This window comes from Capsicum annuum, chromosome 1 (genome assembly GCF_002878395.1).
Source record: "Capsicum annuum cultivar UCD-10X-F1 chromosome 1, UCD10Xv1.1, whole genome shotgun sequence".
NCBI lineage: Eukaryota > Viridiplantae > Streptophyta > Magnoliopsida > Solanales > Solanaceae > Capsicum > Capsicum annuum.
The window spans coordinates 141,958,872-141,974,656 of NC_061111.1; the positions used below are offsets into that span (position 1 = coordinate 141,958,872).

The following is a 15,785-nucleotide window of genomic DNA, read 5'->3' on the forward strand; positions in this document are numbered from 1 at the left end:
AATTAAAATAATTATAAATTGCGACGGACAACGTCACTTTTCTAGAATAAATATTTTAAAAAAAAAAAATTATAGCGACATTGTTCGTCGCTTTTAATAAAAATAAATAAAAACAAAATTTAAAAAGCAACGAATAACGCCGCTTTTCAAAAAATTAATTTTTATTTTATTTTAACAAAAGCGACGCTATCCGTCACTTTTTGTAAAAAAAATAAAAAATTACAAATTGCGGCGGACAATGTCACTTTTCTCAAATTAATATTTTAAAAAATAAAAATTATAGCGACATTGTCCGTCTCTTTTAATAAAAATAAACAAAAATAAAAATCAAATTTAAAAATTGATGGACTACGTCATTTTTAAAAAAATAATAATTATTATTTTTAATAAGTTACGACGCTGTCCGTTGCTTTTATTAAAAAAATATAAATTATTTTTTAATTACTTGACACAAAAATTCGTGAAAAAAAGTGACGGATATTAAGACGTTAGCCGTCTCTTTGAATAAAAAGTAAATAAAAATTAAAATTAAATTTAAAAAGCGACGACCAACGTCGCTTTTCTTGTCGCCTTTTAAAGCGACACAGTCCGTCGCTTTTTTTTGCGTCGCTTTTTAGCCCTTTTTTAGTAGTGATTTAAAGGTATAAAAGTCCTTCAATGTCTAAATGATATTTTAGTTAATCAACATTTATATTCATGTTTTTATAAGAGTATAGATAAATAGATAGACATGTTAATAAATTAATAATAATTTTTATAAATATTATTAATACACTTATACTTAGTATAGTTTTCAAAATATATATTAATATATCGTTCACTAATATTGCTTAATAATATCGCTAATACACTTATAGTATAGTATAATTGTCAATGCGTAACGTAGCAGTCAATAATATTACTAAAAAATACTAATAAACTTTGCTTGTTTAACTATCGTATAAGTTAATCAATCAATATTATTTTAATAAAGATATTAAAGATACTCTTTTATTTTGCTGTAATTATTGATATATAGATTAATCAATCAATAATATTTCACTGTGCTTATCTACTTAGTGTAGTTATCAAATTATTAGATAATTTATATATATATATATATATATATATATATATTTCGGTTATGTGTAGAAAAATAATGCAATTTAGTAGTATGAAAAGAAAAAAAAAGTTTTAAAGCAATTATTGAGAGATCAAACAATTGATATCATTGCTATTATTTTTTTTTTTTGCAAATCTATAATATGATTATTTACTAAATACTCAATTTTACATATTTAATTTAGTGAGAAACTTCCCTTACTACAAAGAAGAAAAATCACAAAATAATTATATGTATCGTATTGAGGCTTCCTTGGATAACTTATTTTTCATTTTCATTTATTTTTTATTAATGCATTGTTACCAAATAAATTAAATTAAAAAAATATATTTAAATTTTCTTTGAAATATGAATTTATTTGTTATTTTTTAGCGAAGGAAATCCCTCGCCATAATAAATTTAGTAATAGCTTTTTATTATCATCATACTTTAGTGAGGGATGTCCCTCCTAGCCTTTTAAGGAAATAAAAATTAAAAAATTAAAAATTATATTTAAATTTTATTTGAAATATGAATTTATTTCTTATTATTTAGTGAGGAAAATCCCTTGCTATAAAAAATTTAATATTAGCTTTTTATTATCATCATATTTAGTGAGGGATGTCCCTCTCTGCCTTTTAAAAAAAAAATTAAAATATTTAACTTGTATGAGGGACATCGTCACAAAGTCCCTCACTATATCAACATATAATTTGTCTCTCACTAACCCTGGTAGCTAATACCCAAGTTTTTAGTAGTGAATCTTTGAATTTTCTTTTATTTCTTATTTGTTAGTATTTGTTAAATGTAAAATTTAAAGATGAATAAGTTTTATTCTCTTTCTCTATCATTAAATTAAAAAACCCTGTCCCTTTTTATCCTTAGATGGATTGTACCAAAGTCATTGGCCTTCTTGCTTCTTCTCCAATTCTCCACTCTAGCGGATTTCTTTGTCAGTCACTCGTCGCAGCCCCATAATTATGGAGCCTATGCAATTGCTTAAGTGGCCTAATGAACATGAATTTAGTTTTATATATGTCCCTAAACTCATTACTTTATTTTATCTTTATATATATATATATGTAAAGAAGGACTAACTCTATTTCCACTTTAATGTTCGACTCTATTTCAATATCCAAATTGTAAATTTTCAATATATAAAGAATTTTAGTTCTTGATAATTATTAAAAAAAAAAATTGAACACAAAATAAGGCCAAATATTGTGAAAAATCAAAATCTTTAAGAAAAATAAAAAAGAAAAAACTGAAGCATTCCTTCTTATAACTACTTTCTATTTTTTTGAGACAGATGCGGGGCGGGATAAGAATTCTCACTAAGAGGTTCAAAATTAAAAGAAGTAAACACATGAACTAGTTGAAGGGAGTACAATATCTACTATATATACATAAAAAGTAATTTTAATTATGTATAAATGGTATATTTTTTAGTCGAAGGGGATGTGGAACCCCATGGCCATAAGTTGGCTCCACCCTTGAAGGTGGATCTAGAATTTTGAGTCTGTAGTTGATTTAACCAATATGTCTACTTAGCATCCGGATACTTCATATCCTGGATCCCCTCTGAGTATGAGCGTAGTGTCCACCTCCCTCTTCCATTCTGTTTGTGACTATGATATTATTATGGTCTGCCTACATTTCAATAGAATCCCTTTGGCATACGGAAAAATTCTAGTGCAATGGTAGAGGAACTCAAGATTTGCTTTAACTCAAACTCAAACTCAAATATCAGGTTTGACATTCTTGAATTAGTTTGAATTCTCTTGTTTGAATTTCTGGCACTGCCAATACCATGTTTGTAGCACATTTATATGCAAATCAAATTAAAATAAAGATGTTTAAGGCTTAGTGAACTGCAAAGAATACTGAAGAAACTTTTGACCACGCTAGAGGAGCCTTCTAGCGTGGTTACTTAAACATTGGACCATATTCACATACGCATGCTCAAGAAAATTTTAAAAAGACAATAGTTTACAATACATAAGGTCAAAAAAAGCATGCTATTGAAGATTAGCTTGGAGCAAATGATAGTTATATAGCTGTCTAGAGTGACCACCCCCGAAAAATAGCATCTAATATTGCAATGAACTGTACGCTAACTTACGTTTGATCAGATAGCTAATTCACTCAACACAGACAAAAACAACCAAATTGCCTCTTGTGACTTCGATTTAGTTCAATTATACATGCAAAAGAAATATTAGCCACTTTCACAACAAGTGGATCAGGGTGTTGAAATTTCAGCCACTGAATTTACCCTTACTTTTTCTATAAATTGGGCATACATAACTTCTCATAGCTACAGCTTAGCTATATCACACATTTAAAAAAAAATCATGGCCTCAACAAAACTTTTTTTGATTTTCCTTTTGGCTGCATTAATTGCAACCCCCGTTGCATTAGCCCAATTAGGAGGACTTCTGGGTGGCCTTCTTGGCCTAATACATGTAGATGGGGTTCTATATTGCAGCCTTAACAGAAAAATCGATGTCATCAATGGACTCAACACCCCAAGTTTCCCTAGTAAGTTCGTTATTTTTTACGTACAAGAACCACATATATAGTACACTACAAAATCTAACGTATACAGGCTCTTTTTTTTTTTTTCTGTATCTGTTCTGAACCTTGACCACGTTGCAAGACTATGATACATGTAAGAAGTCCTTAGAGGTTGTGAACTAGTAGGTCTACATTATAATACATTTATAGGAAGCTTTCAGGACACTGCACTCATCATTCGTCTCGTAGCAATGGGTGCGGATAGTATAAATATATAGGGAAAATGGCTAAAATGACACCTATACTATAGCCGGATTTGCAGTAACACACTTACTTTTTTTCAGAACACAAAACCAAAATAAGTCAGTTTTTAAATCAATTCATTAAAGTAATATGTTTTATCTAAATTTTACTAAACTAGTATAAACGTTGTTCCCAGTAACGTATTATGCTTTAAAAAAAGTTAACAGATAAAAAAGAGCTGATGTTAAAATAGGACTCGTTATTGTCAGCAACGTTTTTTGACATAAAACGTTACTGTCAGTAACGTTTTTGACAAACAAGAAAAGATATCAAAAACGTCAACTGTCAGTAAATATGTATAGTCTCAAAACACTATGGCTCCCTGGATATTTTATTAAAGCATTTCATTGGCCACGTAAGAGAGAAATAACAATTATTTTCCAGTTTTCCTTTAATTGCACCATTTCTAATTTGTAGCAGCATAAATAAACAAAAGAGATTGAAGCTCAAAATTTTCATTCCTTCTCCAATAGGTTGTCTTGAGTGTAAATGATTGTAGTGACCGAAACCCTTTGTCGTTTTGCCATTTGATAAGCGCGTGTGTACAAACAATATAATCAAAGGATTGGTTTCTTGTCCAGGTTAATTAGCCAATAAATGCTAAGGAAATGCTTTAAGTAAATATCAAGGGGGTCGTAGGATCCCTGAAAGTAAGAGCGTGTTACTCCAAATTCATCTGTAGTCTAGGTGACATTTTAGCTATTTCCCTAAATATGTGTTTCAAAAAATATTTTCAAGTAAATTAAGCTGAATGATTAATCCTACTTCTGTCAGTAAGTGCACTCTATTTCCCCGTGATTATGTATGATAAACATTCATCCCATTTTATAAGAAGTTTCCGTGAATTGTGTAACCATCTTATCAATAAGTTTAACCTGTTATAAATGAATTATATTTTAAATATGTTCAAATGTGAGCCTGTTATGATGAATATGAATAACATCATTTAAACTTGGCAGATGCATCAGTGCAATTGCAGTGCGGAGCAGGAAATGTAGTATCAGATACCACAACAAATGGATCGGGAGTATTTTCCTTTGTGTTGGATCCTCTTCAAAATATATTGTCATCACTACTGTCTAACTGCAGTCTTGTGGTTACAACTCCACTATCAACATGTAACGCTAGCTTACCATCTGTCGGGTTATTGCAGTCACACTTGCAGCTTGTTGGAAACACCGTTTCTGGCGGCCTTCTTCGTATTGTCAATTTAATTCCTGCTGGTTTTCAACTTCCTTAATGAACGAGCTAGCCAACGTTTATGTTTGATTGTTATATGCATGTGTTGTTTAATTAGTGTTTCGTACGGATGCATCAGCTAGTTAACCTTGTTGCTGATTGCATAAATAAGGACTGTTGTTTTGTCCACTTGTGCTGTAATTGTTTCAATGTTTTCCTTTCTTGTTGGAGTGTTATGAATATTTGTCATTATCCAATTATGTACCAAGTGCAAATAATGTTTGCAGTTAAGTGTAATATTATATTGGAGCCATCTATTCGTATTGCTTGCTTTTTTATTTTCTTGATATCCTTTTCTTGTTTGTCAACCGTTTTTCTTGTTTAATCTGAGTAAATATGTATAGTCTATAATTATATAAGTTCCTACAAGTTCTGGAGGAGGTGAAAACATCAAAGAAAGACTTAAAACCGGCTAAAGTCAGTCAAATTTTTATCATATCAATGTCAGCGGGAGTTGGCGTTCAAAGAAGATGATCGTCTTTTTGTGTGTCGCCTACATAAGAAAGTGTAATGGGGTTTGGTATGAAAGAGCTGCCCGATATTTATTCAACCCAATAAAATTTTGAAGAAAATAGGGAAAGTGGACTACAAGTCGAAACTACTGGAATTGTCTTCTGTTCATCCGTTTTTCCATATGTATGGTGAGGCTGTATATAGAGATCTTTCACATATATCATTAAGTTTGAAGTTTTGTACATGTACAAATACCGTCGTCATCACCTCCATGATGTTATTCCATGAGGTTGAAGGGTTTGGGTGGATTGCTCCTTGACTCAGGGAACTGTTTCCAGAATCACAAATACAACAAGGACTAGGATATAAACGCAGTAAAAAGTACATGAGTGTAGAAAGATAAAGACATGATTTTTACGTGGAAACTCTTTACTCAATAGATAAAAACCACGACCTGCCTCCAAGATTTCAACTCCACTACATTCAAGCAACCTCTTGAGTAAAAACTCCAAGGATTAAGATTAACCTCTTAATCCTTTGTTTCCTGCAATAACTCTATTACAAGGAAACTAAGCAGTAACTCTACTGCTTCTACCTCTAGCTAACTCTAACTGGACTCCTCAAGTTAACTCTAGCTTGGACACAATCACCTAACTCTGAATGACCACAAAGAGACAGTAAAACCGCACCTACTGACAATCATAGACACTATAGGCAAACATTTAAGTACATACTACAAAGGCACAACTATAATAAGGAAATAAAGATACAACTTGATGAATAACAGGTTCCCTATTATAGTTTTAGCCTTTGATTTGCAGCCCTGTTTCACTTCAGAAAGATCGTTAATTGTAAGTATATGGAAGTGATGGTTTTCTTGTTGATGAAGATGAGCATTAGATGTTGTAATACAAGAAAACCTAGAAGTATTCTCATTGGTTGAGGCAAAAAGGTGGCAGCAACTTTTCACCAACTTTTGTACTATGTGTCAGCTGGAAAGTTGACTGTGACAGCGATAGGTGAGCCCAACCTATTTCATAATCTATAGATGCCTTTGTTTTCACAACAAAAGCTTTAGGGAACAAGTCCCAAATTATGAACTTGACAATCATCAAAATTAAGGACTTAGCAATTTTCTCCTTTTTGATGATGAGAAATCCATTAAGTCAGATCAACATACTCAGCATCTTCTATAAATATCTACACAGCACAACCTACCTTTTCAGCAACACAACATAAGCCACAAAATTACATGCCATACCAGTTTTCCTTACCAATTCCCCTATCACTGATGCTTATAAGAATACGAAAATCCTCCACCTTGTTCCCCCTATCAATGAGAATTTAAGTTTCACCTAAATGAGAGAATCCATATCTTTATCTACACACCCCACAAACTATATGTCTACAAAGCTACTACACATCTGTACATAATATTCTACATATGTGCGTATACATATCTACAAATGCAGTCTGTATACATATATACAAATATAGTCTGTTCTCTCCCCTTTTGACATCATCAAAAAGGTTAGGCAGTAAACCAGGCATAGATAAGTCATACAAGTTAATTCATAGCCATTGAGGCAACAAAACATGGGCAAGAGAAGATCAGATATAAACAGAAGAAGTGATAGCACAAAAAGGTCATTCATTCAAGCAACATAAAGTACCAAAGATCATTCACAAAATCAATAACCATAAAATATTAAAAGCTGGAATATTCCAAAAGGAAATACACAACTGAATTAGAGAAAGGATTACAAGAAAAAGCTATGTAGGGTTAGAATCTAAGATGGAGCTTTTAGACAAAATATTCTTAATTGCAGGCTCCTCCACCCTTCTTGCAGGGTTGCAATTTTAGCACAACATCCTTTTCTGAGTTTGTTCCTTCCTCCCTTTTTTCATTCATAGATGCAGTTGTTTCAACATCCTCTAGAGCCCAAGACTTGGATTCTTTATCATTTATCCTGAGAATACATTTATATTCCTCATGAGGTGAGTTTCCCATCATTTTCTTTACTGGGTCTTCTTTCACTTTTCCATCTGCTCTGTTCATACTGGAAGTTGACCCTAGTCCCTTGACCTTAGCCTGTTTCAATCCTTTTTTCTCTTCTTTCATTTGGATCACATCCTCTTTTTTCCTCTTATTTTTCCTTAAGCCAGTAATGTATTCCTCGTAATCAGAGTTAATCAACCTTCCCCACTATTCCTTAATTCCTCAAACATGAGCTTAATCTTACTAATTTTCTTTCACTGGTCATGCTTACATAATTATCTATTGATATTTCAACAATGAGTAAGCATCCAACATGTTTATCTTTAGTATTTCCAAGTGGATCACTTTGTCTTTTGGAGGAGAAACTCGAACCTCCCCTTTTGTTCATAGTTGAACTGATGGTTTCTTTTGGATCTGGGATATTGAGATGAGGAGAGTAAGGTCTTTGAATGATTCACAAAATAATGAGATTTGATGGAGAAGCTTTTAAGGTGAGGGAGAACAGTAATCTCATTTTCGGCTTTAAAATGAACAAGGGAATGGATAAGACTAAGGAATATAAAAAGGTAGAAGACACGTGTCGGGTAGATGGAACTGACTATTGAGTTTCAGAAAGAAGGTGACAACCTTTTGTAATAGGTGGTAAGATGACATGACACAATTATTAAAATAAATAACCGTTATTATTAGGAATAATAAGTGGTACTGACCTGATCAGGAACCTGATCCCTAAGTGATGGTAGACTTTCAATACTTTGTGTTGTCTCACTATTCTTCTTAAAATCTTTTCCTTTGTTGTCATTAACATATATCTACTAGATAAAAGACTGAATTAAACATATGCCAAACCATCTAATCTGGATATCTACTTGCCAATTCATAGTTATGTTGGGAGAAATGAGCGAGTAGCCACTCGATAATAGGGTTACAACATTGTTGTTGTTGTTTGTTCCATTCAACTCATTTTCTACTGACTTTATCAAGGATCTACTGAGGATAAATCTTTCATGACTGCAAGTGGTTCAAAACTATACATCAATCTTATATCATTACCAAGGTGACATTGCTTTCTTTAGGGGTCTTCAGCAAGAGACAACCTTAAAATCTTCAAGAACGTGTTCTTAACAACCATCATTATCATTTTTATTAGTTGAGTTCTCTTGCCATGCCTGTGCAACAAGGGTTAGTTAATGGTCTTCGAAACCCATTTTAATTTTGGTTCCCAATATAAGGAAAAAGGAAAGATCAATTTTCTTTTTTCCCAACTAGGTAAGTTTCTCTTCTTTTTCCTGAAAGCAGTAGAATCCCTTAATCCTCTCTGAGTTAGAGCCTGGATGGATATTTTTCTTATTTGTGACCATCCCTTCCATAATAGAGGAATAAAGGAGTATCCCTTTCCTTTGTGGGTTTAATAGAGAAGAAGTAGTTTAAGCTTTGCCACCTTGACAATGATTGTCTGACCCTTACTTGCTACAAGTTTGACCCTGGCATGGAATAGTCCACTTCAGAGCTCTCTCGAGCTCTATCCTCACCCACCCAAATTACCTATCAAGAACTAAGTTTATTTCAAGTGAAGAAACCATGTTAACCTTAGTTTCAGTGAATTCTTCCTCTAACTGAAATTGTATTCAGCTTTCTTTGCTTTTTCCCTTATGATTTATCTGAGTGATTTTCTTTATTTTTTTATTCAAAAGATCATTCTCATATGAGAGAGTCTATCAATTCGCTTGATGTTCAGCCACTTGCATTCCTAAATCACCATTTTATCTTCATATTTTGATAAAACCTCTATCAGCTTTGCCTTTTCATTTTTGAGTTTAGCTATTTGGATACTTAATTTTACTATTTCATCCTCGAAATTTTCTAAGGCTTCCCTCAAATGTTCTTTGTCTTTAGCAGGGTCATCCAGTGAATCAATCAACACCGAAGTAAGTGATTTTAGTCTACTAAAGGAGTAGTCCATTAGATTTTCCTTGATGTCATGTAGAGTTACTGGGTTGTCTTTATCAGTTTTAATGTCTGCCATCAGGGAAAAATATGAGTCAAATACTGAAGCTTCATCCTTTATTACCACTATGGAAATATCTCCTTGTTGTTCTGAATAATCTGAGTCACTGGAAGAGTAACCCTAATGAGCTGCCAATACGTGGTAGATAATTTTGTCAGCTTCTACCATTTTTCCATGCTTTGATAAAATCTTATCTTTGCTCTTTTCTTTCCCTTCGATTTTCTTGGTAGGATCTCCATACTCAATCTTGTTTAAATGTGATGTAGTGGATAAATTTTACACATTTATGACATGTGTAACTTGCATTACCATTCCCTACACATTTGCTGGACTCTTTCCTTCTAGAGACAACCTTTAATTTTTCTAAAGCTTTGAGAACTCTTTTTGAAATGTATGGTGTCCTCTTTTCTTTATCATAGGTAATCTCTTTAGTAGCTTTGAGGACAAAATTTTTTTAGCCTTCGTCTTAGTCTTTAGCTTCCTAAATTTCTTTAATATCTCATAGATTTTCAGATTACCTATGTGATCATCCATGGTCATCTTGTTTAGATCTCTTCCATCAGTGATGGAATCAACTTTGCTTTCCTACTTCTTTGGTAGAGTGCTAAAATATTTGCTCACCTATTTATTAGTAGGGATGAATTCACGAAGACAGTAGAGCTTACTTGTGATTGTAGTAAACCATGTGTTCATCTCTTGAATGGATTCATCATCCTGCATGGTGAAGGTCTGGTATTGATGAGTCAACGTGTCAACCTTTGACTACTTGACTTGAGTGGTTCCTTTATGAGCTATCTGAAGACAATCCCAGAATTTCTTTGTAGTTTGGCAGACTGAGATTCTATTATACTTATCACAACCAATGCCACACACTAGTGTCTTCTTTGCTTTGTAATTCTTTTCGATCTTCTTCCTATCAGCATCATCAAGCTCCTTCTTGGTTTTAGGAACTTGTGTGGTCACATCACCAACTTTCATTGATCTAGTGGAACAAATGGAAAAATTTTAATGACATCTCTGAGCTCATAGTCTTCAGCCATAATGAAGTCATGCATCCTCGTTTTCCACTACTTATAGTACTCACCATTAAACCTTGGGGGTCTGGTGCTAAACTGGCCTTCTTCTAAACTTTGAGGAGTTGTCATTTTCTAAATAAGATCCTTACAAGGTGTTAACTTTTATTAGGAGTCCAACACTGATACCAAATAAAGGGTTTGGGTGGGTTTCTCCTTGACTCAGGGAACTTGTTCTCAGAATAAAAAATGCAGCAAAGACTAATAGATCAATGTAGTAAAAAGTATAGGATTGTAGAAAGATAAAGATACAGAAGTTTTGCATGGAAACTCCTTGCTTAAGGGAGGAAAACCACGACCTGCCTCTAGGATTTCAACTCCACTATATTATAGCAACCTCTTGAATACAGACTCTAAGGATTAACCTCTTAATCCTTTGTTTCCTAGCAATAACTCTATTACAAGGAAACCAAGCAGTAACTATACTGCTTTCACCTCTAGCTAACTCTAACTGGACTCTTTAAGCTAACTCTATCTTGGAAACAATCACCTAACTCTAGATGATCACAAAAGAGACAGTACAACTACATCTACTGACAATTATAAGCACTATAGGCAAGCATTCATGTACAGACAATAAAGAACAACTATAACAAGGAAATAAAGATATAAGTCGATGAACAACAGGCTCCCTATTATAGTTTAAGCCTTTGATTTGCAGCGCTGCTTCACTTTAGAAAGATATTTAAACGTAAGTATATGGAAGTGCTGATTTTCTTGTTGAGAAAGATGATTATTATATGTTGTAACACAAGAAAACCTAGAAGCATTCTCATTGGTTAAGGCAAAAAGGTAGCTACAACTTTTCACCAACTGTTGTACTATGTGTCATCTGTAAAGTTGACTATCACAACGACAGGTGGGTCTAACCTATTTCTTAATACACAGAGGCCTTTGTCATCACAATAAAAGCTTCAGATAACAAGTCCCAAATAATGAATTTGTCAGTCATCAAAACCAAAGACTTAATAGAGGTATAATAGTATAACGCCCTGATTTTCTGGAACCAGAATGCCACACGGTGCTCATGATCCTGAAGGACCACAAGATAACCCTATGCTGGTACCTGTAATTGAATACTGTATAATATACTAAAATAAATGCAGAAACTGAAAGAAAATTGCCATAAGGTTCAAAATGTCTAAAATACCCAAAACTGAAAACTGAATACTGATACATATGTTAGAAAAGCCTCTAAACTGTCTAAGCTGTGGAGTTGATGGGACATGTCCCCAACTAACTCCATATGCTAAAAATAAACCAAATCTAATGCAAAAATAAAATACAAATCATCCTCGAATGAAGAGGACTCACTGCTGCGTCTACTACAGACTGAGTCTGGACTGCTTTGGATCCCGTACGTCTGAATCTATGGTATAAGACACCATAGCGTAGGAAAGTATATGTAGTACTTTGAATGTACTGGTATACTAGATGAGGTAAGGCTAAATGCAAGGGCTTATGCATGAACATTACTTAACTGAATAACATGAGAATACTGAAAGGGGATATATGCATGAATGCACAAACCAAAACTGGATTTGTAGTAACACTGAATACGAACTCTGAATACTAGTTTCTAAATACTGACTTACTGATGACTGGGTCTACTAATACTATATCTAAGTTTACTAACATTGAGAGTCTGAATAACTAAGTCTACTGATAGCTGATCTCTAAGCTTACTAATATCGTCTGATTGAAATTGAGATCAAACCTATCTAGAGGATGGTCTTTAAATCTAGAAATAATGATAAGGAATGATTGTATCTAAGATCATACCTATCTAGGAAAAGATCTCTGGACCTTTTAATTATAGAAATGATGGATTGAGTTTAAGATCAGGCCTATCTAACGGGTGATCTCTGGATCTATTAGTACTGATTCTGATTAACTTTATGTAAGACTAGTCCTATCTAGTGGGTGGTCTATGAATCTATGGAACTATCTAAGTTCCTTATTGAGATGGGTGACTGTATCTGACAATCTTGATTTCTGAGTTTTACTCTGAAGACTATTACTGAAACTGCAACTGCAACTGTGGGAGTTCTTACTTAACTGACATGCCCCAAATCCGATCTAGTGGGGTCCAACCTGTAACCCCAGCTAAAAAGGGATTAATACCTTGCCACGGGTAAAAACCTCTACTATGGTCAAGCCTCTCTAATGGGTGACGCTGAACAAGAAGTCAAGTCTAAGGCTGTATGATAGTCAAGCCTTAATCTAAAGGGTGACTCCTGGTCCTGCGATGGCTACATAGTTCTTGAGTTCAGGGACTATTACTAATGACTCTACCTCTCTAACGGGAAAACCATCAACCTTGCACTCGCTCGGTGCTAGTTTCTACTCCCAACTAAAGGACTCTAAATTGATTCTTAACTAAACTTAGACTGAGTTGAATCTATTACTGTTCATATTTCTTGACTGATTTGACTAAGTTCACTTGGTTCTGTTGTCTGATGGAATGCCCCTTAGATTCTACTATCTGGCTAAATGCTACTGAATTCTTGTGAGCCTACTGAGTCTCACTGAAGTCTGAGTAGAATATTGAATACTACTAAGTACTACTGAATACTAATTAATTCTTAATACTGTTGATTCGGAACTGGATACTAAGTCGGATTAGACTGCTAGTGAGACTGGATTGCACTTATATTGAGATCACTAAATTTCCTTAAGTTTTGTAATTGTCTGAATTCTACTAATCATGGATCGATTAAGAGTATCTTGAAATTGACACTGGTTCTAGGATTGCAGTTAATTTGTCGGGTATAAATACCCCTAGGACTCGATAACATAAAAGTTAAACATAACAATTCTTGAATAACAATGACAACAGACTTTCATTCACCATTACAATTACTAAAGCATTTCAACAAACACTTGGCACACATGAATTTATACACAATTTGGGGATTTCTTGTAAATATGCTATAATGATCCTATTTTATTCACACAATTTCATCAAACATATGGGGAGAATGCTTTGGTTAGACAACAAATACTACACCTAAGTATCATGATTTCATCAACCAACATGCAACTTGAAGAGGGTTTATCATGAACATCACACAATTAATCATATGCTATAATCAATTCTTAATACCTGTAGTCTAAATCATGGATTAAAACTCAACAACACATAATCATGAACTTCAATACATATAAATTATGAAATCTTATAAATACATAAACTTTGTAATTTTGAAAAGGATTCTTGAAGTTCTTGGGTGGAAGGAACCCAAGAATCAACATCTAACATACCTTAGGAGACTCTTTCTTGAAGGTTCTTGGAGAGATTCTTGGTTTCTTGAGTTTTCTTGAAGAAGGATTCTTGGTGAAATTCTTGGTTTCTTGCAATCATTAATACTGCCAGCCCAGTTGGCATTTGTGAATGCAGTAAGTCGAGAGACAGAGAGATGGATATAACAAATGACTGTGTTTTTGTGTTTGGAGTGTAGCGTAATAGTTGTTTCACATCTAACCAAATCATTAGTGAATAAATGTGATAGTTTGTTTGCTAAAAATACAATGTCGGCATCATCAAGTGAAATATTGAAGAGTGACAACAGTATGATAATATAGTGTAGGATCAGGGAATGCCAAACTATCTTTTTGATATTTCTTGGCATTGGTTACCATTGGCGTGATAAGAGGCTGCAACTACTGATCCCGTTTTGTCTAGAAATTTGATATTGAGAGATCTTCAAACCCAAGGAGGAATGCTTCACTTAAACACCATGAATGCAGGTGAGATTGCCCATATCTCAAATAAAGAGGGAGCTGCCTAGTTGACCTAAAATAGTTGTGAGGAATCTATTGGAATTTACTATAAAAATAATATCATTAATATATATACATGAGATAAGAAATAATACCACTTGATTTGAAGACAAACAATGAAACATCTGCCTTAGAAGGACGAAACTGAGAGAAGACAAAAGTTGGAAAAACTTGGTGCACCATGTAGAGCTTTCTTGAGGCCATATAAAGATTTGTGTAGTTTACACACATGATGAGATAATTGCATTTGAGCGAACCCTTGAGATTGAGACATGAACATATCTTCAATGGGCTCATCATATAAAAAGGAATTTTTAACATCTTATTAACGTAAAGAGCTATATTGTGAGGATTTTATCGAGAGAATAATACAAATTATCTTGTGTTTCACAACTAGGATGAATATTTTAGAGAAATTGTATCCCTTGGTGAAACATTTTGCTACAAGAAAAACTTTATGCCTTTCAATGGACCCGATGAAATTTTATTTAATTTGAAACACCCTTTTGTAGCCTAACATATTCATGGATGATGATGGAGGAGCAAAAAGCCAAGTTTTATTTTTAAATAGGGTTGTCATCTCTGCAGGCATAACATTTCTCTACTCCCCGTCTTTGGTAGCTTTAGTAAACCAGAAAGGTTCAATAGTAGAAGACAATGGATGGGATGAAATAAATAAAGATGTAGAGTGGGTGAATGTAATAACCCTCCTAGTTATTTTTAAAATTTTCTATGTTTTGACCATTTCACCCTTTTCCTTGGTTGCTTTATATCATTTATGAGTCATGTGAAGGGTTGCATGGTTCCTAATGAATTCACAAATGATTTATATTGGTTTGTGGTTTTGCATATCCTTTAAAGGGATTAGTTTGACTTTGGTCTCGAGCCTTTATTTTGTATTTTGACCTCTTAAATGAAAACTAGTAAAATTATAGCCTAAAAGGGATCCCAAAGGTTAATACCTCTTTTTGTAAGTCCAATGATTTCATTGGGTCCAGAACATATGATATGATCAATTTGTACTACTGATTCATGCTTATTGGGTTCTGGAAAAGTTTTGAGAGACAAAAATAAATTTTAAAAGTTGTGTGCACACATTTAGCTACAAAAAAATAGGCTTTCAGCTACGAAATATGGATTTTAGCCAAGGAAAGCACTCCTAAATATATTATAAATTTCAGACTTCGTCTCATTTCGTATTTTTGACATCTGGGGAGCTAGAAAACTCTATTTTATATGATTCTTAAAGAATTTTTCTCGTATAATCATTGGCTATGCATTTCTACCTTTATTTTATTTATTTTTCAAAATTATCCATCTTTTTTTTCA

General features: G+C 33.4%; 1 protein-coding gene across 1 annotated transcript; it reads left to right on the plus strand.

The window, feature by feature from the left end:
• The first annotated feature begins 3,383 nt into the window (after positions 1-3,383).
• Positions 3,384-5,393, plus strand: LOC107856217 (phylloplanin). Its single transcript, XM_016701204.2, has 2 exons — positions 3,384-3,622; positions 4,861-5,393. Exons 1-2 carry the CDS (start codon positions 3,436-3,438, stop codon positions 5,139-5,141), a joined length of 468 nt encoding a protein of 155 aa, XP_016556690.1. The 5' UTR covers positions 3,384-3,435; the 3' UTR covers positions 5,142-5,393.
• Positions 5,394-15,785: the final 10,392 nt, after the last annotated feature.

Excerpts from the sequence above, each read along its gene's own strand:
- LOC107856217 (XM_016701204.2), top strand. The coding sequence starts at position 3,436 with ATGGCCTCAACAAAACTTTTTTTGATTTTCCTTTTGGCTGCATTAATT. Across the intron at positions 3,623-4,860 it reads CAACACCCCAAGTTTCCCTA|ATGCATCAGTGCAATTGCAG; the intron begins GTAAGTTCGTTA and ends TAAACTTGGCAG.